General features: G+C 35.6%; 1 protein-coding gene across 1 annotated transcript in view; it reads left to right on the top strand.

The window, feature by feature from the left end:
- The window catches only part of CDH22 (cadherin 22), a 3,413,183-nt gene that overhangs the window by 2,109,078 nt on the left and 1,276,875 nt on the right, over positions 1–27,230 (top strand). The window contains exon 7 of the mRNA XM_044090249.1: positions 6,653–6,840. Within this exon, the coding sequence (XP_043946184.1) occupies positions 6,653–6,840 (188 nt within the window). The remainder of the gene's footprint in view (positions 1–6,652; positions 6,841–27,230) is intronic.

Below are 27,230 nucleotides of genomic sequence, written 5' to 3'. Positions count from 1 at the left end.
GGACATGCTCCACCTCAAAAAATCAAAATCCATAAGAAACACGAGAGCCAAAGATTTAAACCTCAGTACAAACATGAATAGAACATGCTGGAGGGACAGATTCATAACTCAGAGGCTTCCCATACTCTGGAACAAAATCCCAGTCCATGTTAGGCAGAGCCCCTCTCTGACTCTCTTCAAGAGAAATCTTGACGAGTGGATGGGAGATCGTAGATTTACCCCGGGGGTCACCCCTGTATCACTACTTAACAGAGGCACAGTAAACTAATTTTAATAAGTAAGGGGGTCTTCAATATGTCACTACTAGATAAAGGCACAGTATTCTAAATTTATTCTATACACCTTAGTACCACTACATGGGGTGGAGAAAGCCACATCTCTAGGGCTAGGCTTGCAAATGCCTCATGGCAGATAGCCTAGTACTAAACTATGAAACTATGAAACTATACAGTCTTAAACACTGTAGCATATGGGTAGAATAATATATAATTTAGCACAACAAAATGTTTGTTTATGTATGTATCACATCTGTGACTAGAGAAAGGGATATTTAAAATGCAAAGAACATTTTTATATAGACATTTGCTAACTGGGCAAGACCAATGGGCATAAATGTCCCCATGTATGAGCATTTCAGGAACACTGTCTGACTTAGTTTCTCACATGTGAAGCAACTGCAGGTGGATAGTATTAACCCTTGGATACAGGAAGCAGATCAGTGCCTTAATTCTTTGTGCTAACTGCCATAATTAGAGAGAAATATTAGCAAAAACACATTGAAACACAGTTTACAGTGCATGATGCAAGACTTTCATTCAACTTGGCTTCACCAAGCTGTGCTAATGTCCTAAATTAAGAAAAGTTTTCTGCCATCTCTTTCCAAATATTTATTGTAAATCCTATACAAAGCCCCTTAAATAGTACAAGTTAGACATGGAAGAAGGCTGAGTCACAGCTTTTGACATTTGGAAAAGAAAAACTCATCTGCCTACTGTGAGCATGCCATAAGAAAATAATGCATTAGGGACAGAACAGTATTATCTTTTTGCAAATCTGAGTAATTTTATCTAATTTTCCTTTTATTATAATGCTTTTAGTTAAACAACTTAGTCATTTTTCTGATAACAAATATTGCTGACAAACAATCAAGCTTTGTGGGTTTTGCATAATTTGAGCCTAAAAATCTGTTACTGATAACATACCTTTGGAGTAGATCGATGCATTAAGAAGTACCACTGTGCATTGCTTTTGCCATTATTTCTCCCTGGGAGTTTTCAGTGCTTCTTCAGTATGCTATTAGAATCACGGATGATTCTTTTGCCTAAAATGCATCAGTTTGGACCTTTTGACGATAATGTACATTCTAATATCATTAGTTTAAATAAAATTACTTCTGCGTCACTCTGTAGCATCACTGGATTGCTTGTAATGAGATTCTCTATGTCCTCATTTCCTTCCAGTAATGACTTTGAGGCTGCATGGGTTCTCAATGGTCATTTGCTTATTGCAGCCATATAATCACTTTCTCCAGATTACAGTGCATTTTCTTTTCATAAAGGTATGTGAAGAAGTCAGTGGCATCACATATTAATAAGTACAAACAAAAATAAAACTGAAGGCAAACAAAAGGAAGCAGGATACAGTTCAGAAACCTGAGAATTTGGAAAGAAAAGAACCAGGATGATCCCAGATGCTTTAACCCTGTGCAGCATATTCATGTCATAGAGAAAGTACTACATCATTATTTTTTTTTCTTGAAATGTAATGTGATTTGTTTTTTAACTGCTTTGTCATTTGAAAGGAAGGACAACACAAAAACAGTACTGTACACACTACTATAGTTTGATTCATTATCTGCTTGGAGATGTATTGGCTTACACTAAAATTTTCTCTAAAAGCCTCCTGGCAATTGGGAATGTGAGAATTCAACAAAGACTGAAAGTAATTCAGTTGTAACTTGATTCCTACAATTATAATTTTAAGAACAGCATTTCAGTAAAGATAAAGCATTTTGAGTTCTGTTGCTGTTTTACCACTCAATTAAAACTAAAAACTGCAGAGTTAAAATTAGGCTATCAACTGGTGACATGGTGGGCTAAACCGTTGGTTAGCAGCATGGAAGAGAGAAGACTGACCACTGGCTGCACCAATGATACCATGAGCCTGAAAGTTATGAACTCAGGTCCGGTGACATACAAAACTAATAGGTTTGGCATAATGTTGATTATTTTTAGGATTCAGAGCACTGCATGTGAACCTGCTAGTATGTAGAACTGAGCCTCTGACCTCCAGTATACTGGTTTGTAGGACAGAAACATTGTATACACTGTTCAAAGTACTCTGTTGTGTTGATGGCTAATGTTCTTGATGTAGAGCATTACAATGAAAAAGTGAAAAGAAAAGGATTTGCCAAGATCAAAGTCCTTCTGTAATAATGAAATAAAATATTATTGTTTATAATTTCAAATGAAAATTAGTTACATATCCCAAGCAGTGCAGGTAGATCCAATACAGTAAACACTGATATGAACTAAGTCTAACGCTAAAGGCATTACTTTTTTAGATATATGAATCCTTTGAAAACCAGTTAAACTAAATGATTGATATTTTGTGTTCCATAAAAACAACTAAATTAAAATAATTATATACAGTTGTAAGTATGCAGAAGGAAAAAGTAATTAAAATAATCAAGATGTAGGTGTTATTTGGAACAAAGAACAAGGTAAACGTAAGTAATAGACTTTGAACTCATTAACTCTGTTATAGCTTATGACAAAAATTAAAACTTATGAATACTTTTGAAAATGATGAATACAATAAAGTGAATGCTTAAACTTGAAAATTAATCACTTACAGAGAATTAAACTGATTAAGTTGTATTCATTAAAGTAGTAGTAATATCCAACCTGAAATGTGTTGTGCAGATTAAAGATCATATTGAGACTTCATTAACAGCATTGTATACAAATGCTTAATCTTGATAAATCAAGATCTCCATGAAGACACATATATTCCCCTCATGATGATCCATGGATTATTGAAAATTTCCTAAATAATAATCCTGGCAGCATTTGAAAGCAAAATAAAAACTAGCTTCCAGTCAGTCCTACAGACTTTGAAACCATAAGTAGTCCAACTATTCAAACTTTTTAACAGGACAGTATTACAGATATAGTGAACAAATCTTCTTTGTTAAATGTTTTAGAGCTTATTTTTCCTTCATTGATCTCACCGTCATTTTCTACATGCTGTCATTCTTTAACTTATTCACAAAGTTGTAAATGACAAAGTAACTCCATGGGAAAATAATCCTAGTTTCCACACATTCAAAGCCATTTTGCACAACTTAATCCATTTGTCTACTGTGGAAAGAAAATGCATATTCTAGTTTCAAAGTCTTAAATCCAAGAATAATATTAGGAGAAAAATATATGATGCTTACAGAGGGTGGTTGTTTGCACAGCCAATAGTGCAGGGACCCTTTATATTATGTAACTTTTTTATTGAAGATCGGGTATTTATTTGTTGAATATGGATGCAATAGCTGCCTTTGGCAGTAGAGTAAGGACTTTTTTCAGTGGTATTGGTTTTCACTCCAATGACATTTTTTATCTTCTTTAAGAAACATAAGAGGCAGGTTGAACTAGAAAAGTAATAAAGATTTATAATCCAAACTGTCCTTCAGTTAGGGATCAATGGTTTTCTGCAAAACCACTTTGGTCAGAATGGGATTAGTCAAATTTGTTAGTCAAACCAGTTTTTCATCACCTGTCGGTACTGTACTACTTTGAGATTGTGGAACTGTGTGGGTAAGAAAGTTGAATACTTGCCCACCTTTGAGGCTGAGCAGTCTTGGAGGCAATATATTTAATGAATAAGGGGCGCATCAGAGACTGTTCCCTAGGGAAAAAAAACAACTTACATATATATATATATATATATCTATATATATATATATATATATATATATATATATATATATATATGTCTGCAGTGGTGGTGCTACGGTAGCGTTGTCACCTCACAGTAAGACGCTGTCTGGTTCGATTTTCAGCTAGAGCATCTTCTGCGTGAAGACATGCGTGAATGGGTGTACCTTCATTGAAGGCTGTGCGTCAGGGCTGGCAACTCGTTATGTAAAAATCAACTGCCAATCATTAGTGGACCGGAGTTCCGCTGTGGCGACCCCTAACAGGGAAAACCCGAAACTTACATTCATTCATATATATATATATATATATATATATATATATATATATATATATATATATATATAGGTTCACTAGGCAATCTCGAAATGCTGAAATGTCGAATTTCAGAATTTCAACACTGAATAGTCAAAAGTGCAGTTATGCAAAACTGCACTATCTCGAATGCGGAAATGTCGAATCCACTTTTTTGGTGTCACGTTCGTGACATGAGGTGGGATTTGTGGATTTAGATGGGGATTCAGGTAAATGGTGTTTATGTACGGGTATTGGGTATGGATTTTATTGTGTGTGAGTGTGTGTAGTGGTGGTTTTTGTGTGTTTGTGTGTTTAGTGTGACCTCGGAGTTAGTATATATAAGTAGGGGGGTGAGGAGCAGCCCCCCACATAGGGGATGCAGGGGGGCTTACCCCCCTTTTATAGGTAGGGTAGGTGTGTTTGTGTGTTATGTTTTTTTTTGTGTGCTGTTTTGTTTCCTGTAGTGCAGTTAGGTAGGTGTATGTGTGGTTGCTTGCATGGTAGTGTGTATGTGTGTGTATGGTCGCGATTTTAGTTTTCACAGTTGTGGGTTTTCAGGCATATGGAATTTCGACTATACAGTCTCGAAATACTGAAATTCGACATTTCAGTATTTTGAGAATGTCTAGTTAACCCATGTTATTTATATATATATATATATATATATATATATATATATATATATATATATACATATATTCATATATATATATATATATATATATATATATATATATATATATATATATATATATACATATATATATATATATATATATATATATATATATATATATATATATATAGTGAAAGTTTACTTTTCCCTCTTGCAGCTTTATTTTTCTGATTTTTGTGTGTTTTGATAATTGTAACTTTGTGTAGATAGTATGACTCTCAGAGGTGAACACATCATTCAAGTACTGCATGGTAAGAGAGATAAAAGCAGAACAACACAGTTACTATTCCCTGCTGTTGGCTCTAGTTGCTTTATTCATGCAGTGACTCTCTTCTCCAGACCAGCTAGACTTGATTGCTTTTTGTCTTTTTGTCTCTTTTTCTTTGACAATGTCCTTCAGAACTGACAGATGTATAATGCACTGTTTCAATACTAGTGCATTATATCAGCCACTTTGTTCTTACTCACTTTCATTACTGTGTTATTCCTTAGGAATTTTTATTTATGCCTAGGTAACCAGTCTGGTCCCACTAGGCTCAGGGGAAGATCAGAGATGATATTTCTGTTAGTAGCTGAAATTTGGTCAAAATGTTTAGGAATTTACCCTGATCTTTTTAATAGGTGCTGTGGGATCATTTACATCCACTTAAGCTACCACCAGCTAAGGCAGATGGAGTCTCTGTTTAACTTTTCTTCTGAAAGATATTCTTTGGTTCTGTCACAATAAATGAATTTCTGTATACATATGTTCTGTTAATCTAAATTTTATTGCTGCTTTCTCTTTGAATGGCTGGGACAGTTAATAGTTTATGTAGGCTGGTAGTTTAGTACACACAACTGAAGGGGCCTATATGGCATTGTCAGACCCACAAAAAGTCAAATACCTCTTCATCGACCACTATTTGTTGAACTCTGAATCCATCAAACAATCATTTCCACGAACTGTTTGCCACGGTAAGTAACCAGTGGGCCATCATCAGGAATTTGACCTTTTCTCCACTGTAGTGTGATCTTGGAGCTGGTTTGTCTCTCACCAGGGTGTGTTTTACATTTTGCTGTTTTTATTGCAGTCATTATTTTGGCTAACGTGTTACTTACCATGGAAAAGATTATTGCTGTAGCGATCATTCCACAGATTCACTTTGGATAAATAGGGTTTGATGAACAGGTATTCAACCTTTTGTGGTTTTGATAATGTGATGTAGACCCCAACTGAAGGTATGAGGTGTTAATAAACTTCATTTTGTAGTCTAGGTTGGAGTACCTCCATTTCTGTTTGCTTGTTCTCTGAATCTGAGTAAGTCAGATAATCAGACAGTGATGCTAAGCTGGCTCTGTAAACAGGCCTTGTGCCTAGTGGGTTTGATCAGCTAACAAATTAGTAGAATAAAAATTTAAAGAATGCTTAGTTAAAAATGTAACACCTTTTGCTTCATTTGCTTACATTTATTGCAGTTTCTATTCCCTGTGGAATATGCAAGACCCTAGTATGAAATATTTCTACTTGTATGCTATCGATGTCTCTGTGTTGAAAACTTTTTTATGACTCATTCTCTTCGAATTCTAGGAATATATACTAAAAAAATTAAAAACAACTGTTTTTGAATTGCTTTTGCTTATACATCTAGATCCTACAGTGGTCAGTGCACATCTTTTCAATAAACAAAAAAATTGTCTTGTCTTTTCCATTCATAATTCAGTGAAAATGGTCTCAGTTTATTTATTTTCTTTTTTATGTTTCATTATCCAGAATTGTACCAGTTCAGCATTTCTGAAGCAGCAAAACCAGGGACTCCTATTGGGAGAGTGAAAGCAGAAGATGCTGACCTTGGTGAGAATACAGATATGACTTACCTGATCAAGGATGAGGAAGGGGCAGAGTTGTTTAAAGTGCTAACTGATAGCAACACTCAAGAAGCCATCATCACAGTCAGAAAGGTAAGAAGAATGGCCTTTATGATGCGAAAGTTGTTTTTTTAAGCTGCAGTTAACAGTGTGAGAGACATCTTTTGCATGAATCATGACAAAAAGATGAGTGTTAACTTTCCTTCCATGCTTGTCACTGTTATAATTAAGGGTTAATTCATTCTGTTGGTGTGAGCTGTGCAACGTTTTGCCCAAAAATGCTGGAACAGTCCACAAATATAAACCTGAGTTGTCAAACCAAAGTACTAGTAGGCAAATAATATGTGGCCCATATCCCTGACAATAATTATTGCTATTATTTCATTTATTTTATTTCAGATTTGTTTACTGGGAAAGACCAGCTTGGATAAGATTCATTTTCAGTGGAGGCCTGGGGAGAAAAGCTCCACATATAGAGATTATAGAAAACTTATACAAGAAATTATACAAAATTTATACTAGAAATTACACAAAAATATACAAGACATACTGTACACCAGAAATTACATTCGATGTTGTTATAGCTGCCATTTGTATTTTACAGTCATCTGATATAATTCCTTATTGTAGTGTGCACATTATAGTTTCTCAAAGTAAGCTGAGGAAGGGTTTGTAGGGGGGGGATTAGACATAAAAGGATGAGATTAGAGGTTATCTAGACATGAGAGAGCATCGATTATGAGGTGGTCAGGGAAGAAAAAAAAGGATGACCAGAACTATTACAACTTGAATGAGTTGTGTGAAGCCATAGAGGTTGATGTGATTGTTAGGGTTATGTGAATTACAAGTTGTCCAGTCCATATTAAAGTCACCCATAATGACAATTTCAAAGGCTAAGGAATTTGATACAGACTGGATGATGTGCTCTACAGTGGAGACGCTATTTCTGGGTGGGACATAGGTAGCTATAATGGATATGAATTTGTTTTGGTTAAGTTGAAGTTTAGTAAGTAGGATTTATGTATTTTTTAGGTTATCTATCTTTAGGCTTTGTGGTAAAAGTGCGAGACTGCTCTTAAATAAGATGGATACCCCTCCATCTGCTTTTACCTTCCTGTCTGCTCTAATAATGTGGTAGCCAGGTGGTGTAATTTCATTGCAGTAATGTGTGCTTTTAACCAGGTTTCCATTAAAACAGCAATATCAGGGTTATAATGGGATAGGGTGGCATGTAATTGTTGAACTTTATTGACTATGCTTTGCGGGTTTAAATTTAGGATTAGTATTTCAGAGCTTTTTCGTGATAGATTGGCCTTAATTTTTATGCATTTTTTATGCCTGTACTCTACACATGATCATAGACAGAAGTTTATTGCATGCTATGATAGACTGTTTTCAAAAGTAATTATTTTTGTGCTACAGTTTGACATTAAAAATATAGCTTATTTTCATGTTTTGTAGCTGTATATATTTGTTTTTTTATTTATGTATTTATTTATTTATTTTTACTTAAGTCTCTTTAAGATATGCTGTCTAGAAACCTGAGGTTGTGGGGGGCTACACTTGCAAGGAAAGCGGCGTCATTAAAAAAAAAAGAAAAAGATTTACAAGTCCAAAGCTCTTGACTATTTCCCTGACTGCATGTTTCATTAATGCCTATACTAAATGTACACTAAATGTATACAATCTGTATTCAAAAACATCCCTACCACATTTGTTGTGCTTTTTAATCACTCAGAAAAAGTGTTCATGTAGTCTACACTTTCTGCTAACCTTTATGAATCCCTTTAATATTTAAGGCTGCAAGAAAATCAGCAGGAAAACTAAAATTAGGAGGAAGAAGTTGTGAGTTATGCTTGTGTTGTCTGGTCACTCAGAACAGTATACACACTGTAGGTGTTATTGAATCCCAGGGATATTTTAAAAATTATAAGAAAAGCTCAGTAGGAGCCCAGACTAAGTCCAAGCAAAATAATATTCCAAAAACAGATGTCCAAAAGGCTGAAGTTGAGTAAAAACAGTTTTAATAATAATAAATGTACACAAAACAAACTGGCAAGCACTTTTGCGGCTTACCCTCTTCTTCAGCCCATAAAAAAATAAAACACTTAAAACCTTCTATACTGATAACTAGCCATAAAATTAAGAATTGTCAAGTCACATGGTGCAATTAATGATGCAATCCTCTCCTATATATTGAGTTAAGCTGGACTCTTGACCTGAGGGCTACTGTATACCCAGGTCGAATAATGCTGTGTCTTTAAAACCTGCTCTGAAGAGGAGAGGTTTAGATCATTAATTGCACCATGTGACTTGACATCTCTTAATTGTATGTCTGGTTATCTTTATAGAAGGTTTTAAGTGTTTTATTTTTTATAGTCTGAAGAAGCGGGTAAGCCATGAAAGCACTCACCAGTTTGTTTTATGTACATTTATTATTATTAAAACTGTTTTTGCTCAACTTCAGCCTTTTGGATGTCCATTTGTGGAATATTTTAAAAGTTGTCTGCTGGTCTCTTATTGTCACACTCTGTCTATAAGCATTATATATTGAAATGTTTAATACTTGTTTGATACATAAATATCACAACATTTATGCTTATACAGTTTTTTCATCAGTTTTAATTGTTGAGAAAGTTTTTTTTAGCTTGTGCTATATAAAGTTTGTTGTCACCTTGGCACATGTGAGGGAAGTGGAAATGACAGGGATTGCATGTGGTCATACTGTCCCACACAAATTATGCAAGATGTGCCTTTTTTATATTTTTAACACTTAGAACATTATGTCTCTGTATATTTTGATGACTTCTATATTTTCATGAATGATGTGTTCCTGGCAGTCTTAATTACTGATGTGAAAATGCCTTTTTTCTCTTATGAGTTCAGTCCAAGAAAATCAGTAGATGTTAGGGAATATCAGGGAAATGCGTGCGTGTGTGTGTGTGTGTGTGTGTGTGTGTGTGTGTGTGTGTGTGTGTGTGTGTGTAGATATGGATTTCCTTTAAGTGGTGTTCTGTACTTTCAAGAATTAGAACTTTTTGTAATATATTTAGTAACATTTAGGGATTGCATTTTTATTCAGTGGCAGGGGCCTATCTTTGGAAGAGGTACAGGACATATTATAGTCAGATCGGACCACTGATGAGATAATTACAAGGGCATACTTTAACAGTATAACATGCCTGGGTATGGGTAATGCGAGGCTCACCTATGAATGGTGAGCGTTTTTCCTGAGGTCAATCCTCTAGTGACCAACTACAGCCAGCCAAATGTAAGCCTGCATTACACAAACCCAAACAGGGTATGCTGTCATACAGTAGTACTGTCTAAAAAATAAATAAATGATACATTTTTTTAAATAATAGAATTGTATGGTGAATCTTTGTTTTTCAGGTGATATTTTCTTCTAAAATAAGTCTGCATGGATATCGCTAAGTTGTAATTTGTGCTGCTCATTATGTGAGGACATTCCACTGATTGTAGCTGCACTTATTCACTAGTAATCAAAAAACAGACTAGAAGATGCAGGAAAAACAGAGTGAAATCCACACAATGTTAGCATAATAAAACCTTTAATCCACGCTTCCGTAACCAAACTTCGTCAGAATAAAATGTACATACTCAACATTACTTTTAAAAACAGTTTTGAAATACTTCTCCACCAATGAACTCATTTTTCCACTTAATTACACAATTAAGCAATACAATTTCTGAACTCAGGAAGTTATTTCCTTATATAGACTCTATGGTCTTTCAAAAAATATTTAATGTTGACAGCATCATTTATACCAGGTATTTTGTCTGAATTAAGTCTAATCTGCCATAAAGCCTCCCTTTGTTCGAGATTTGTTTTGAAATTGCCACCCCTAAAGTCATGACTTCCTTGTTCCAGTACAGAAAACAAAAATTTGTTATATACAGGACAGATGGTAGTATGCTTAAAATATAAATATATACTAGGTCTTTTTAAGATATTGTTAGTAACAGCACTAAATATGTAAAGCCTTCATGCTACAACCTTACTTTACTGCATACTATCAAGGTTTTTTGAATCAGCTTGTGAAAGGGAAATAAGGAATGCTATGAGGGAGGGGGCAAAGAAAAGAAAAATGTATCACAATTTATCCAAGGAAGAAAAGAAAGCTTTGAAAGAAATACAGGGGAACGGTAACTTAAGAGTAATGAAGAGTGACAAGGGGGCACCTTAGTCTTAATGAACCAAGAGGAATATGTTACCCATATAGATAAAATGTTAGGTAACAACTTAGAATACAGATTAACAGACATGGTGGAAGTAGCTACGAGCTACAGATGTGTTTACTCTTTTTTGTTTGAGAGTTTAATGAACAGTAATTTAGAGAAGGACCTTTATGACTTTTGTCATATAGATAATCCCAAACTAGGTTCCTTCTTTGGAATTCCGAAAAAACATAAAAGTAAAACTTGTCCCCCATTCAGACCCATTGTATCTGCCCCAAATTATATCACAGAAGGTATTTCCTTACTGGTGGACTCTTAAGTTAAATCCTATTGTTCAAAAAATGAATTCATACTTGAAAGACTCATGGGGCCTTTTAACAGTATTTTTGATCCCACCACACAAGTGATGTTTAGTCTTGATGTACCTCTTTTCACTTGTATCCCCCACTTTGAAGGAGTGAAACAAGTTAGAGGATATTTAAACAACTTTTCTACATTTAATAATTCTGAAAGCAATTTTTTTCTGTGAATTAATATATGTTCTACTAAACAATTTTTTTAGTTAAAAATGAAACCAAAAAAGTGGAATCCGAGTGGTAAGTCCTCCGTTGCTGAACTAAAATAAATCAAGTGAATAAAATAAAAGCAGGCAACGGATGGAGCCAGGCATGTACAAAAACAAGGAATCCGCCAAGAAAAAAGTTCACAAACTAGAGTTGTTCAAAGTATAAACACCAAAGGCTCCAATGTATAAAAAGTAAAAAATTCCTTTATTGTAGTCGACAAGAGGTAAGCGCTTTCACAATTCAAAATGTCAAGTCCAAAGTTGAACAGCACAACCACCGAGGCAAAGGACAACGTGCAAAAAACAATGTAAAAATAACTAATCTCCCAAACCATGCACGTAGTCCAACTGGCTATAAAACGTAATAAAGTAGTTACTTCTTGTTCAAGATACAGCAGATAGCATAAATCCAATCAAACGAATCGTGTAGAAAAAATGTTTTATTCATCCAAACAAAGTAAGCGCTTTCGCCAACAGGCTTCTTCAGACTTTGATAGAACTACATACAAACAAACTATTTAAAAAAAGCCATCCTAAACTTTGATTGGTCACAAAATCAGCAAAATTGCGCCTAAAAATTTAAAGTAAAATGCACAGAACTTATCGTGCTAACTAATCACAACAAGTCATCACATTACTATACATTTTAAAACATAGTGCCATTGCACTTCCTTATAACATAAATAAATAAAACAATAGAGAGCACTCTCTAAACTAATTATAAAAATGCTTCAAAAAGCATTCACATAATGCGATCAGTTATGCAGCCTAACGAAATCACCATTCATTCACATTTAAATCTGTTATTAAAAATGTAAAAATGACGATACATAAGTAAATACTTCATAGGCAGTTCTAGCTTTCTTATAGTCCTTATAACAAGGGCACATCGCCTCAAAAGTACATACCTAAAACACATCCAATATGGTTATAAAAGATGTAAACAAAACACTTGCCCCTCAGGCCACATAAGCAGACGAAAATGCTTTACATGTTATTTGCAACTGCTACATACACAGAACTTTCGCCGCTGCAAACAAAGCTTTATAAAAGTCTAAATAAAAACAGTTAGTACTTTAATCTCCCTTGTAGAAAATATCCCTTGTAGAAAAATATATATATCTACATTTTTCTTGTTTACCTAAATTATCAGGTTCAACACACTTCCATTGACTAAGCGGATGGTTCGTTTCTGCCAGCAGCGATAGCGTTATTATACTTAAAGTTCTTTTAAAATCTTTAGTAATGCTAACTACAACACATCGCTGCAAGGATACAGTAATTGTTCAAGTTCAGTAGTATAAACCAAAAAATATATAAACAAAAAATATATAAACAAAAAATATATAAACAAAAAATAAAAAATATAAAATATATCCCCCTGCTCCTATATACGGACAAACAAATGTGTGCTATTAACAGCCATTGCTCAAGAAAGACATTCATTCCTACAAACTGCATGACTTAAGGTCTAAATGCATAAAAAACTAATACCTTGATGGCAATATTCTCCTTGAACAATCTCGTTCAAAAGGTGATATGACATTTCACTTGCTAGCACGATCCAGCGTTAGCCTGCCAAGCCAAAACAAACCCATATAACTATGGCAACTCAATTGGGCCAAAGCATAAGCGCCCAAAGCGCGACCTATACCTCCGACTTGACGATCGCACAAGATGGCAAACGGCAAAGACTGGTATCAATTTAATTGCCAAGAGCGCCTATGACCTATCCACAAAGCTTATAGTTTTGCTTAATACTGCTTATGCCATTCTAAGATTAACACCAAATCCAGAAAGGTCAAAGGATATACTACATTACACCACAGTTAGGGTGTAGGGAACAAACACTAGCAATTCTAACACTCAAATAGATTCTAACATATAAAAAAATTTCTTAAAAGAATTTTTAAAAAATTTTTTAAAAATTTTACAAGAAGGACACGAAACCTACTCGCTCTACTTAACTCCTCCCTCTAATGTTAACAGGTCAATGCAAAAATTCTTTCTAAATACAATAGCTGTAAAATACCCGGAAAATATAAAGGGAATATGTAGAAGGAAAGTATAGATTGAAAATGTAGGTGGAAATATCATATTACTGTGAAATCCCCATATCATTAGTATATTGGAAACAGAGGAAAGGCATGAAACGCCAATAGGACAGAACATTTATAACTCATAACACATAGGTAAAAACTTATTGATCTGCCTCTATCATATATGCTTAAAAATCATAAATTGTTAAATTCTACTGAACCCTAGAATTAATACCCAAAAGAATGGTCAACTCAGGTTATGTTAAACCAGGTTGTTTAACTTTATACCTTCTCCTATTTTTTAAGAAGGGTTTAATTTGGACCTTATCATTCAGGCCAGGAGGTGTATCTGACCTGAACCGAATAATCCATCGAGATTCACATTCAAGGGTCCTGTTGATAATGTCTCCCCCCCTAATGCCTGCTGTCAGCATTTGTATGGCATAAAAGCAGAACTGATGACTGCTCCCTGCCTGCTTAATATGTCTAGATAGTGCGTTTGTATCTGAGCCTATCCTAATCTGGTACATGTGTTCCCTAATACGTTCTTTCAACATCCTGTTGGTCTTCCCTACATAATAGCTTGTACAGGTTTTGCACATAGCAAGATACACCAAGTTCCTAGATTCACAGTTAGTATTGGTATGAAAGGTGTATTGCCTTTTTGTAATAGGATGAACAAACTCAGTTGAATTACTGATGTATCTACACTGATTACATTTCCCACATGTTCTGGTGTTAACATAAGATGTCTTCTTGCAACTAATACCTAAATTCAATCTTGGTTTACACAACAACCTCTTCAAATTAGGGTGGTTTTTATAAACTACTTTTGGTTTAGATCCTACTAGGCCCTGTATCTGGTGATCCGACATAAGAATACTCCAATGTTTGTCTAGAGTATTAACAAAGTCCTTACTATTCCGACTATAAAACGTAATTGGTTTCACTACATTATCACTCATTCTATCTGCTTGGACATGTTCCCCTTGTTCCATAAAATACGGTCTTGCTCTCTCCATCCTCAAGGTACCAGTCTCATCCATAATATCTCTTATTTTCTTAGGCTCATAGCCCCTCTCTGTAAATTTAGTCATCAAGTGTACACACTCCAAATGATGTTGTTCATCACTGGGATTCATCCGTGATGCTCTCAAGAACTGGCCTTTTAAGATATTGTTAAAAACATATGTAGGATGCATACTCTGTCTGTGCAACAGACTATTCCTGTGGCAAGCCTTCCTATGTATGGTGGTGTTAAGGAGCCCATTATCCATTCTAAAAATTTCAACATCTAAAAAAGAAATGTGTGTCCTAGACTTATTAACAGTGAACTTAATAAAGTCTGTGGAGGAATTCAACATTAATATAAAACCATCCAGGGATTCCTCATCTCCCATCCAAAGAAAGAAAAGGTCATCGACAAAACGTCGATATATTCTAACGTAACTCTTGTACAGTTCATTCTTACACATAAATTTATCTTCCCATGCTGACATAACAAGGTTGGCGTAGCTATTCGCACATGAAGTGCCCATAGCTACGCCATCCTTTTGATGATAAAAAATATCATCAAACACAAATATATTATTGGTAAGGACTACTTCCAATAGTAAAGTCAGTAAATCCACCTTGCTGTTTGAAAAATGTGTATTCATTTTCAGATAGTCACTTATATAAGTCAAGCCTATATCATTGGGAATCACCGTAAACAGGCTTACCACGTCCAGTGTCACCAAGATAAACTGTTCATCATCCCTTATGTCCTTAGTACATGCATACAGATCTAACAAGAACTGCTTGCTGTCCTTGAGTATCAATAAGTTCTTATCTACCAAAGGTCTGAGTATACTATCCAGATAAATTGACAGTGGTTCTGTAGCCCATCCTTGACCAGCTACAATTGGTCTCATAGGTGGGTCTATTAAGGATTTATGGACCTTAGGTAACCCTTGGATACAAGGTATTACAGGATTAGTGACTTTAAAATAATCATATAACTCTTTGTTGATGTCTGATGCCATCAGCAAATCATCTAATGTATAGTAGATACTAAACACCTTATCTATCAAAGTCAAAGTGTCAATTTTCATGTAAAATTTAGTATCCTCTAACATGGATTTCATCTTATTATTGTAATAAGCTATATCCAAAAGCACTATCGGCCCACCTTTGTCCGCTGGTCTAACTATCAATTCCTTATCATCTCTTAATTCCTTCAGGGCTCTTCTTTGCTGGTAATTCAGATTGTATTTATATCTGTGTCTATCAATCCTATCACTTTGTATTTGTGTGTATATATCATTTTCAACAACATTACTAAACACTTCTAAGGTGGAATTTAATTGTGGCGTATACGTGCTGACTTGTCTGAATTTACTGTTATTCCTCTCTTGAGAATCATTTCCAAAGTCTAAAGCTAGCTGTATTTTTCTAGTAAAGAGCTTAGTATCCAGGACCAAATCAACAATATCAGTCTTTCTGGATGGAATAAAGCCCAGCCCTTTATTCAACACTTGTTCTTCATAAATCGTTAGGGGCCTACTAGATAGGTTAACTACTAATGTGTTGCTCGCTCCCACATTTTCTTGATAGTGGGTCCTTGTTGTTCCTCCATTGACCACTTCCTTTTTTGTCTGCCTCTGCTTGCAGACCTCCTTCTCCCCAAAAAATTGTCCTGAGCAATGGGAAATGGTACATTCACCTTACCTCCATTATTTATTTTACTGTTATGCTTAATCACATTTACTTTAGGTCTAACAACTTGTGCATTATTAGTGATATTCGCTGTCCCCGGTGAAACTACTTCTCCTTCTACATCACCCCTATCAATATCCCCATCTCCTATGATGGTATTACACTCATTATTTGGGTTGGGGTGAATATCTGCCAAAACTATCTGCTTGTTTCCAGCTATACTCTCAATAGAATCTTTAGAACACTGGGGTTCCAAAGTCCCATTTCCACTAAGGGGCGATGTTATCTCATTGTGGATGGGGTCATTACAAACTGTCGCCCTACTAACTACTCCATTCACTTGTCTGCTATTACTGGATTGCATATTGGTGTTACTTGAGTGCATCTTATTGCTAGAAGGCAGAGTATAGTTCCTATTATTAGGCCTGCCTCTAAGTTGGTAAAAATCTCCATTTGATGGAGCAGATGTGGAACTATCAGGGTTCTCCCTGGGCCACATGAAAACATGATTACTAGAGAAATCTCGTAAATCTCTAGTGATTTTGTGTCTCTTCTGATCAAGCTGACGTTTCTCTAGGAGAGACACATCATCCAAAACCTTTTCTAATCTCATAACATATACATTGTCATTATATTTTGTTAAAAAACTATAATACATTTCTTTAACCATTTCTCTCAGTCTGTTTTCTTCAGGTGCATGAAAGTCTATAAGTAGCCGCATATAACTGTAACTCAATTCTAAATTAAGTTGCTGCCATCGATAAAGCAATTCAGGAATCTGGTTGCCAGACGTGGGCATCTTTAAGATTCTTAGTCCACGAGGTACTATCTTCTTACTTAAACAAGTCTCAAAATATTGTCTTTGTACCTGAAGTTTCTTTAATTTGATGAAAAGTTTTTCAAATTCCTCGAGGTCTTTCCATGCTTTAGCGTCTTTGTTAATGTCCATATTATCTTCCGACATCTCACAGTCCGGTGTATAGTTCAATAGCTGATTCTCTCCACCACTCACACACACTTGAAAGCGATCATGTAAACCAACTGGTTTCATCACTACCGGTGGAACATAAGGTAGCTCAACAGTATCTGCATTAATGTCATTCACGTTCGCCATCCTCGGTTGATGCTGAACCGAAAATAAAACTGCCAAAAAGTCAAGTCCAAAGTTGAACACCAAAGGCTCCAATGTATAAAAAGTAAAAAATTCCTTTATTGTAGTCGACAAGAGGTAAGCGCTTTCACAATTCAGCTTCATCAGATCAGATAACAACTACTAGAACGTTCTCCATTTGAATCAAGCACTACTCAAGTAACAACCAATAATTAAAATGCATTAATTAATCAATTAAGTGAAACCAATGGAATAGTGGTAACATCAAGAGTGAATTCACCTCTGAAAAAGATGTGGGGGAGGGCCCCGACTCATTAATTTTAAATATTTCTACATATGAGCTTTCGCTTGATGAGAGATGTGTCCTCTACAAAGGTTTGAGTTTTATCTCCACATGTAGGAGTAAGCTCTCGATAACATACTAGATTTAAGAGTTTTTTGTAGAAATATTATGTTACGCTTAATTTACGGATATATAAATCAAGGATCTCCACCAAGAAAAGAGGTTAGTGGCCCGTCTGGCCTTAGGAAATTAATTAGTTATGTTCCTAATAATCATCCTTTGGTCGAGGCATATTTGAAACTAACTGAAGAGGATGTGTTTAGTTTTTATGATACCTGTGACAATCACCAGGTATATTACAAGAATAATTTATCTTATGCTGAAAGGGTAGCTTTGTGGGATTTACAGCATAATGGGCATATTGTTATTCGACCAGCGGATAAAGGCGGCCTTATTGTTGTGATGGATAGGTCACACTATGGACGGTCTATGAGTTCAATGTTGGGTGATGGTAGTTTTTATGAGAGAATTGCCATTGACGATGTTCATAAGGTGATGTTGTTGGTCAGACAGAGTATATTAGATGTTTTTTTCTGCTCATCTTGTCACAGAGAATGTTTTTTCATTTTTGAAGGTAGTTAATCCATTGATTCCACTCATACAAGGCCTTCCGAAGGTGCATAAGCACCGTACTGATCCACCAATGAGACCTATTGTGGCAGGTGGTGGTTGGGTTACAGAACCGCTTTCCTTATATGTTGAGAAGTTCTTGAGACCTATTATCAATTTGAATCCAGTAGTCCTTAGGGACTTCAAACAATTCCTTTTAGACCTTTATCAGTGTATTACCTCTGTTGGTGATGTTGACAATATCATTCTTGTTACTTTTGACATACAGTCCTTGTTTACTATGATTTCTAATGAGTTGGGCATTCAATATGTGCATGAGTACCATTGGCTACATAGTGATTATACTTTAGTACAAGTGGATCTTATTTGTTATTTTTTAGAGATGGTTCTTGAGAATAATGTTTTCACTTTTAATGGTGAGATGTACCTACAGAAACATGGTGTAGCTATGGACACCTCATGTGCAAATAGCTACACCAATATGTTTGTAGCACACTGGGAGAATAATATCTTGTTCCCTACTGAAGGCTTTAGGGAGCATGTTTTGTTTTATTGGCACTTTGTCGATGATTTGTCTTTGTTGTGGAAAGGCCCCTTGGATAGGTTGTTAGCCTTCTATGAAATTATGAATAGTTTGACTGATTGTTTGAAGTTTACTTTTACTTGGTCCTTTACTCGGGTCAAGTTTTTGAACCTGTATATTGAGAGGTTACATGGTAATATAATCAATACTGGTGTCCATCGTAAGACATGTCATAGAAATGCTTTTTTATTTAGATCCAGTATGTACCCTGGTAATATTTTCCGGAACTTGATTAGAGGACAAGGAATAAGGGCCTCTTGATTGAATCCTACTACAACTGGCTTCTTAAAGGAAATTGAAGGCTTAGAACAGAAATTGTTAGCGCGAGGGTATAGCCCTTCTGAGATAGATAGATATTTGTCAGATTTAGATCGCCTGAGATCAACAACAGCAGTCCATATTTTGGACCCATACAAGGTCCTTTTGGTGTCAGGGAGAAAGGTCTAAGTACCCATGAGGTTAAGGTTTCTCTATTTTATACTAGTGATCACAGAGACATCACTAGTTTATTTGCTCAGCATTGGTCTATCTTGCAGGTGGATGAGGACATTAGTAGAATCGTAGGTGATAAACCTGCGTTTCGGTTCAAGAACCGTAACAAATTTGAAGAGACTTCTATGTTATGATAAGAATTCAAGTAATATGGCTTTAACCCCTGGTTCTACCATACCTTGTGGTAAATGTACTTTTTGTCCTTTTATTAATACCTCTGAATCTTTTTTTCATCCTGATTTGTGTAAGGAATTTATATTTCATGCTTGTGCGGATTGTATGACCCCCCACATGTGATATACTTGGCAGAATGTGCCATCTGCCATTCTTTCTATGTCGGTAAGACTAATAGAGTCTTCCGTGACAGGATGAGGGAACATCTGTATCATATCAGGAAGGGCTCTTTACATAATGCACTTTCCAACACATTTTAGAGTTTGGTGTGTCTCATACTTTGAGTTTTAGAGTTATTGAGACTGTTACTCCAAGTATTAGGGGAGTTGATGTATGTACACACACACAGAACACAGAGATGCTTGTTAGATCATTATGCTTCGTGCTGATAGAGGCAGAGGATTGAATGAGAGGGCCTCTATTAAGCCTGTTTTAAAGAAAAGGAGACTTCAGAAGTGAATAGGCATCAGCCTGTACTGTCCCTAAGTGTAAATTTATTTTGATGCATATTTATTTCTGCATATTTATATTGAGTTTTTATAGTGAATAGATGTTAGTTAGTTTTTTTGTGCATATTTGTTTTAAGTTTAGATGAACTTGTATTTGCATTTGTATTTTTATTTACTTTTGATTTTAGGTCTAGTATGATGAAGCTGAATTGTGAAAGCACTTACCTCTTGTCGACTACAATAAAGGATTTTTTTACTTTTTATACATTGGAGTCTTTGGTGTTTATACCTTGAACAACTCTAGTTTGTGAACTTTTTTTGTGCCACAATATTTTTTTTTATTTAACAAGAAAATATACAAACAAATATGGGGGGTAGCTATGGGGTCTCCTGCAGCGTCATCCTTTGCGAACATTGTGATGGGTCACTGGGAGTATACTATGTTATGGTATACCAGATTATATTTTTAAGAGATTTATTGATGACTTGTTTTTTTTGTCATGGTTGGGAATGGACAAAAAGTATAAAGTTTTGTTGACACCCTTAATTCCAGGTCAGGATATTTAAAGTTTGTCCTGGGGATGTGGGAGTAAAATTCCATTTTTGGATGTGATTCTGGAATGGGATGTTCAGCTTTATAAGTTAGTAAGTAGGATTTTCAGGAAAGAAACTTTCACCAACAGTTACTTGCATTATACCAGCATGCACCCTCGCTATATGAAGAACAACATTCCAAAAGGACAGCTCATAAGAGCTAGTCGAATGACAAGTGAAACTGGGACTTTTTGAAGGAAATAGAATGTATTATTACCTTGTTTGTTGAAAGACGGTATAGTAAGACCCTGTTAAAAGAGCAGGTTGAATATGTTAAACAGAACAGGGACAGTCTCTTTCCAGCTATCCGTGAGTGTGGGTTTTCTAACACTAGCACAAAATAGAACAAAGACAGGAATACATCAGATGTTAGTAATTACTTCTGTTTGGACATAATAGTAGACAGTGGTATTATCAGAAATATTATTTCTGGCAACTGGAAAATTCAAGAGGGAAATAAAGATTTACAATCTATTGTAGGGACCCAACCGAGGTTTGTATATAAAAATCAAAACAATTTTTAAAAATATTTTTGAAAGAGAGAGAAACAAAGTGGGATATTGTTCCAATAGTACACAGAAAAAATGGGGCCTGTACAAGTGTGGGAAATGTAACATATGCAGATATATTTCTGAAGGTCTCTTGGTTAATTTAGAAGACCTACCTTACACTTTGAGAGTTCCAGGACATTTTAACTGTAAGAGCAAAGAAGTTGTGTACAATGGTATGTGTGCACATTCATTCTACATTGGTATGACTATAAGAGCCCTATGCACTAGAATAAAAGAACATTATTATAACATTAGAAAACAAGATAAGACAAATATTTTTTATAAGCATACTACCATCTGTCTTACATATAACAAATTTTTGTTTTCTGTGCTGCAACAAGGAAGTCACAACTTTAGGGGTGGCAATTTCAAAACAAATCATGAACAAAAGGAAGCTTTATGGCAGATTAGACTTAATTCAGACAAAAAAAACCTTGTACAAAAAACGCTGTCAACATTAAATGTTTTTGAAAGACAGTAGAGTCTATATAAGGAAATAACGTCCTGAGTTCAAAAATTTTATTAATTAATTGTGTCATTGTTTAAGTGGAAAATGAGTTAATTGGTAGAAAAGTATTTCAAAACTGTTTTTAAAAGCAATGTTGAGTATGTACATTTCATTCTGAAGAAGTTTGGTTACAAAAGTGTGGATTAAAAGTTTTATTACGCTAACATCGTGTGGACTTCATTCTGTTTTTTTCTGCATCTTCTAGTCTGTTGTTTTTTTTATTTTTTGTGTTTTTTCAGGAACATTTCTGCACTTATTCATTAGTATTTAAACTACATAGAAAAGCTGTCTTAGAGCATTGTTAGCATCAGCAAACTGAGAGGTTATTGGACTGGAGGTATTTGTTTTACGATGTCAATGTATCTTTACAAGTGTATGTAGCACAAACCAGTGGAGTTCAAGGATAAACCCCTGATTGCTTGCTAAGATTAGTGGCGTAGGTATTTGAGAATAGAGTTATGGAGAGTGGACATACCTGTCACAAATTGCACATGGTCTGACTTCCCTGGTAGAAAATGTGGAGACAATCGCTTGGTTTCTTTTCTGGTAGGAACATCCTGATCAGCATTGCTACCTGTTGCAATGTGCACCTACAGTTTGTAAATGGGTGGGTGCAGGAGAGGTACAGGGTTAAAATAAAAGAAAAAAATGAACAGGGCCTAATATCTGCCTTAGTGATGCATCCTCACAGATGACCTTTGCCTGTGCTGAAAAAAAATGCAATGGAGGGCAGCTGGGGCAAAGATGTGAAAAAAAGATATACATAATATAGCAGATGAAATTTAGATGTTATATTTAATATTATAAAACAACAACCAGTTAAAAAAATCTACTAAGTTTGCAAAGTTTCAATATGACATCTGTATATAGCCTTACTTGTCAGGAGAAGAGTAGATAGGTATGACTGAAGGACTGAAAAAATACATTTTTATATACTGTTTGAAAACTGGCTTGGCTAATGAATGTATTGTTCTGTCTTGTAATCAAATGTCACATCCCCATGAAAAACAGAAAAACAAAAGACATAAAAAGCAAAGACATATGGTCATAATAGTGGTTAAGTAATGAATGATATTCTATAAGTAATATGCTTACAGAATATCTGCAACAAATTCCAGCAAATTAAATAATTTAGCACTGCAAAAAAATGGCAATTGCATTTTTTTTATTTCAGTTGCCATGGTGATTTGTATTATAGTGTGTCTACAATTCTGCTTGGTGTAGGTAATGGAGGATTTACAACAGGGTCACTGATTATTCCCTGTGATTGACAGAACTCTCTAGCATTCACATAAATTGCCTCCTGTGATCAGGATGATTTTTTTCTATGAAAATTTTGATTCACACAGCTTTAGCCACAAAGAAGAAAACCCCATTATTGTCTCATTTGCGTGTCTCTGAATTGCATTTTTTCCTATTAGTACTGTCAGACCAGGTATATGGCATATGGTCAAAATCTCATAAAATCAACTGGCTTACCCTCTGAAAGTGGGCAACAGAAACAAAAGTGTTTTGACCCACATACCTCCTGTGTATTATATACATAAAATCTGAGATCGCTCCACATTGGTGAAAGGGCAAATACCCAATCCCAAGAAATATTGGCTTTTGAAGAATAAACCAGTTTGATGTATAGGTCTTCAATCTTTTGCTGTTTGATCATATGGGATTACAGCCTATATGCCAAGGCCCTGTCAGACCTTGTGACAGTGCTAATGTTTGTACAGATGGCTCATGCATTTCATTGGCACAGGCATCCCATCCCTTAAACACACACACACACACACACACACACACACACACACACACACACACACACACACACACACACACATTCATCCAACTCCATTTATACCCCTTCCGACATGCATACACACTTCTACCCACATGCACACACTGACACTCCAACATCCTACATCTTAATTGAAATCTGATAAATTTACCTGAACTGTATCTTCAAACATTAAAGTCAATAGGTGACTGATGTTTTTCATGGTGTTAAATTTTTGCCCAACCTTGCTAATTTACACAGCCGATTGACTGTCTGAATCACACAGCAATGTAAATTAGAAGCTGTGGGCATTTCCATGGGACACCATATGGCTGAATAGAATTAGTTGCTCACCCAGGTTATCTCATTACTGTCTGCCATGTCAGAAGGGATTGCCGTCCATGCTGATGATCCCACTGGTAAGAAATCACTGTGGTAGAGCTGAATGTGGTTTGGATAGAGTTCATTTGAGGAAGAAGCTGTTCATGGTATTGCTTACCACTCAGGGCAACCCTTTCTGGATTTAATTAACAATCACATTTTCTAAAATTAAATTGTTCCGTTCATTCAACTATTAGTAGAACAGTAGGATGAAAAGTATGTTGTGTCCTTAAATCCCCTGACAAGTTAGTCAGGTCAAAGTGTCATAACATTAGAAGAAAAGCATATAATTATTCATTGAAGGCCAAGAAAAATGTGAATATTGACTAATTAAAGCTAGTAAAAATGAAACCTTATTTTGCTACAGTTTATGATGTGCAGTGAGAAAAAAATATTTAGAATGGAAGCTTTTTAGTAAGCTAGGCTGCAGTGTATAAGGCCTCTACCTGGTGTCGCTGAGAAGCATAAGGTGGTAACATAAATATAAATTCATGACTAGGCAGCATGGTTAAAAATGTAAGTTTTTTTTGCAGATTGGGTAGAGCCAGGCACATTTCAAAGATGCAGGTGATACTTGGAAGGTACTTAAACACAGAAGTAATAAAGGTGATTAAGAAATGTCCCCAAAGAGGTTGAAGATAGAAGGTAAAGCAGAAATGACAAGGCTTACAATGTGAAGTAGATTATGAAAAGCTATTAAAAATGGTCTGTGAAGCATAAAATGTCAGGACCAGGTAAAACCTAAAAGTAGCTTAATCTTGCAGAAAACAACTACAGGTCTAAAGTCAAAGAATAGAACTGCGTGTCACATCAAATGTCAGGACCAGGTAAAACCTGAAAGTAGCTTAATCTTGCAGAAAACAACTACAGGTCTAAAGTCAAAGAATCAAACTGCATGGCACCATGCCTATGAGCAGAATCTGAAGCACTTATGTTTAATGTTCTGAGAAACATATAGAGGGCTGTCAATAAGAATGTCATGCCAGCAACAAATGAAAATGCTGCATTTTAAGGGTTTAAAATGAGGGAACTTTCCAAGTGGACATATGAAAAATATTCTGCCTTAATGACACACATATTTGAAAAGTACAGAGGACAGGCATAATAATGATTTTTAGGCCAAGAATTTCATTATTTTTGATACAGACTGAAAAATATGGCAAGTGGGCTGATAAAATAAGTCAAAATGTAAGAGATCAGAGTTTTGTCTGACAAGCATGAGATGTCATAGAAATGTCAAACTGAACGAAATGCATCTGAAGGCAGTGATGCAATTGTTAGTCAGAATGAATGAAGGTTACTATTATATTACAGAGAGTAATAAACAACACCACAATCTTAAAGAGCAGTTTAGACTACAGCTATCTACTGATATTGCCTTGCAGGTCTAAAGAGTGTGTATGTGTGTGCGTGCATGTCTGTGAGAGTTTTAGATGTTTAATTCTGCTATAAGATATGTGTAGCAGTTTAAGAATAAAACGCAGAGGGAAAGAAGGAATGCAAAGCATACGGCTTCTTATTTATTCCTTGCATACGTTTGCATAGAAAGAATTTTGAACTCAAAGGCTCATTTATAAAAGCTCCCTACCACATGCTCCTCAGACAGTAGTCAGTTTTACAGACAGTTATACTGTAACTGCTATGCAAAGTGTAAATGAAGGGAACAAAAAATAACACAACACAAAACAAAATAACTGGCATGAAAATGACAGAGAAAAGAAGTGAAAAACTGTATTTGTTTTACTTTGAAGGTTGGTGATTCATACACCTGTATACGTGTGCAGGTTATGGAATTGAAAGTAGAGGCTTTTGCGGGATTCAGGTATGTATGCTGTAACCATGGTCTTGGGGCATAGAGGGATACAGCTCGTGTTATTAACCAGATGACTGGAGTTCAATGAGCACCCTGGCTGCTGGAAGGACTATGGCAGACAGAGAGAGTGAATGGCTTATGCTGGATTGCCAATCATGGTGCCATGATGTACTATGCTTACTGTATTACTGATAAAAACAGAAGGGCACACATAACATAGGCAGCAGATATCGGGCTGGTAGCATGTCTACTGCATTAATAACCACACCTGAAGACTGGAGGTGTTACAATGGCAGCAGATATTGGGCAGGTAGCATGTGTATTACTGATCACAGCTGAAAGGAGGAGGAATTACAATGATAGTGGATACGGAGCAGGTAGCATATCTATTGTATTACTGACCACAGCTGAAGGGCAATGGTGCTACAGTTGCAGCAGATACTGGGCAATAGCACATGCTCTGATTAATACCAGCTTGGTCCATGAACAGGTGATGGTCTCCTGTCGGTACCCTGCATTACAGCATTAAGAGAGTCCAGCAACCACCATGCATGGGCAGTTTGGGAGGATGGTGGCTATTCTCACACACATGACTTCCTTCTTGCTCCTGACTAATGATGGGCCTAAAGTCTTTTGTCCCAGTCAAGGAATGACTGGACCATGGCTGTTGTTATTACTGAGGAATAACCCTAACCCTAAACAGAGGAGCAAATGAGTTACTTGAGTGTCATGCATGGTATTTATGGCTGGGGTTAGGGTGACAAAAAATGTGTGTCTACATGTAGGCTAGTATTATATCAATGCTTTGTGAAAATAGCAAGATTCTTCTCATTTGCAGTAGCAGTTTATTTACCAGATAGAAAAACAAGCATATTAGAGTGATGAAGGACTCCTGACATCCTATCCAATGTCATGTTTCAGGTTTATTAAAAATATCTGTAAGATAAAACTTCATTATCATGTCATTGTGTTTATGGATCGTCCCAGCTAATGCTGGATTATTGGGATTCAACAACATGACCGTGACTGAGTCACTGTCAGAATAATGTATTGGAGCGTGCAGAAAAACCAAAGACAGAATTTATTTTCTTATCTATCTATCTATCTATCTATCTATCTATCTATCTATCTATCTATCTATCTATCTATTTCACATTTGTTAACTGGGTTAGTCCGACTGGGCAAAAACCCTTTTTCAGCAGAGGCCCAATGAGAAAAGCTGCAAACATATACAAAATACAAGATAAATTGTAATAAACTTAATATTAAAAAAAAAAGAAAATTTACAATCAAATAGCATATTAGAAATTAACACTGATTACAATCAAGGCTGTCAGAGACCAAGAAACAAAAATCCTATGTCTGTAGTAGTAACCCATAGTTATGAGTGAGCTCAGGATGAAAAATAAGGAAGGAAAACAGTGAAGGTAGATTAAGTGGTTGCAGAGAAGGGGCAAGGCCAAGATTGTCCTTGAGAGATTTTTTTTGAAGCTATAAGTGTTAGAGGTAGTTTATTCCAAGCTTTAGCTATGGAGTGATTGTAGAGAAGTTTGTCTATATTTTTATTTGGCTTGTGAACTTCTAAGAGGTGAATATCAGAGGTTCGGAGAGTACATTTTGGGGAGTAGGGTGAGAGGAGGGT

This window comes from Protopterus annectens, chromosome 12.part0 (assembly GCF_019279795.1).
Source record: "Protopterus annectens isolate FY-2018-M chromosome 12.part0, PAN1.0, whole genome shotgun sequence".
NCBI classification, from domain to species: Eukaryota; Metazoa; Chordata; order Ceratodontiformes; family Protopteridae; genus Protopterus; species Protopterus annectens.
The sequence above is the reverse complement of the archived record's forward strand: the minus strand, read 5'-3'. Positions and strand labels throughout refer to the sequence as shown.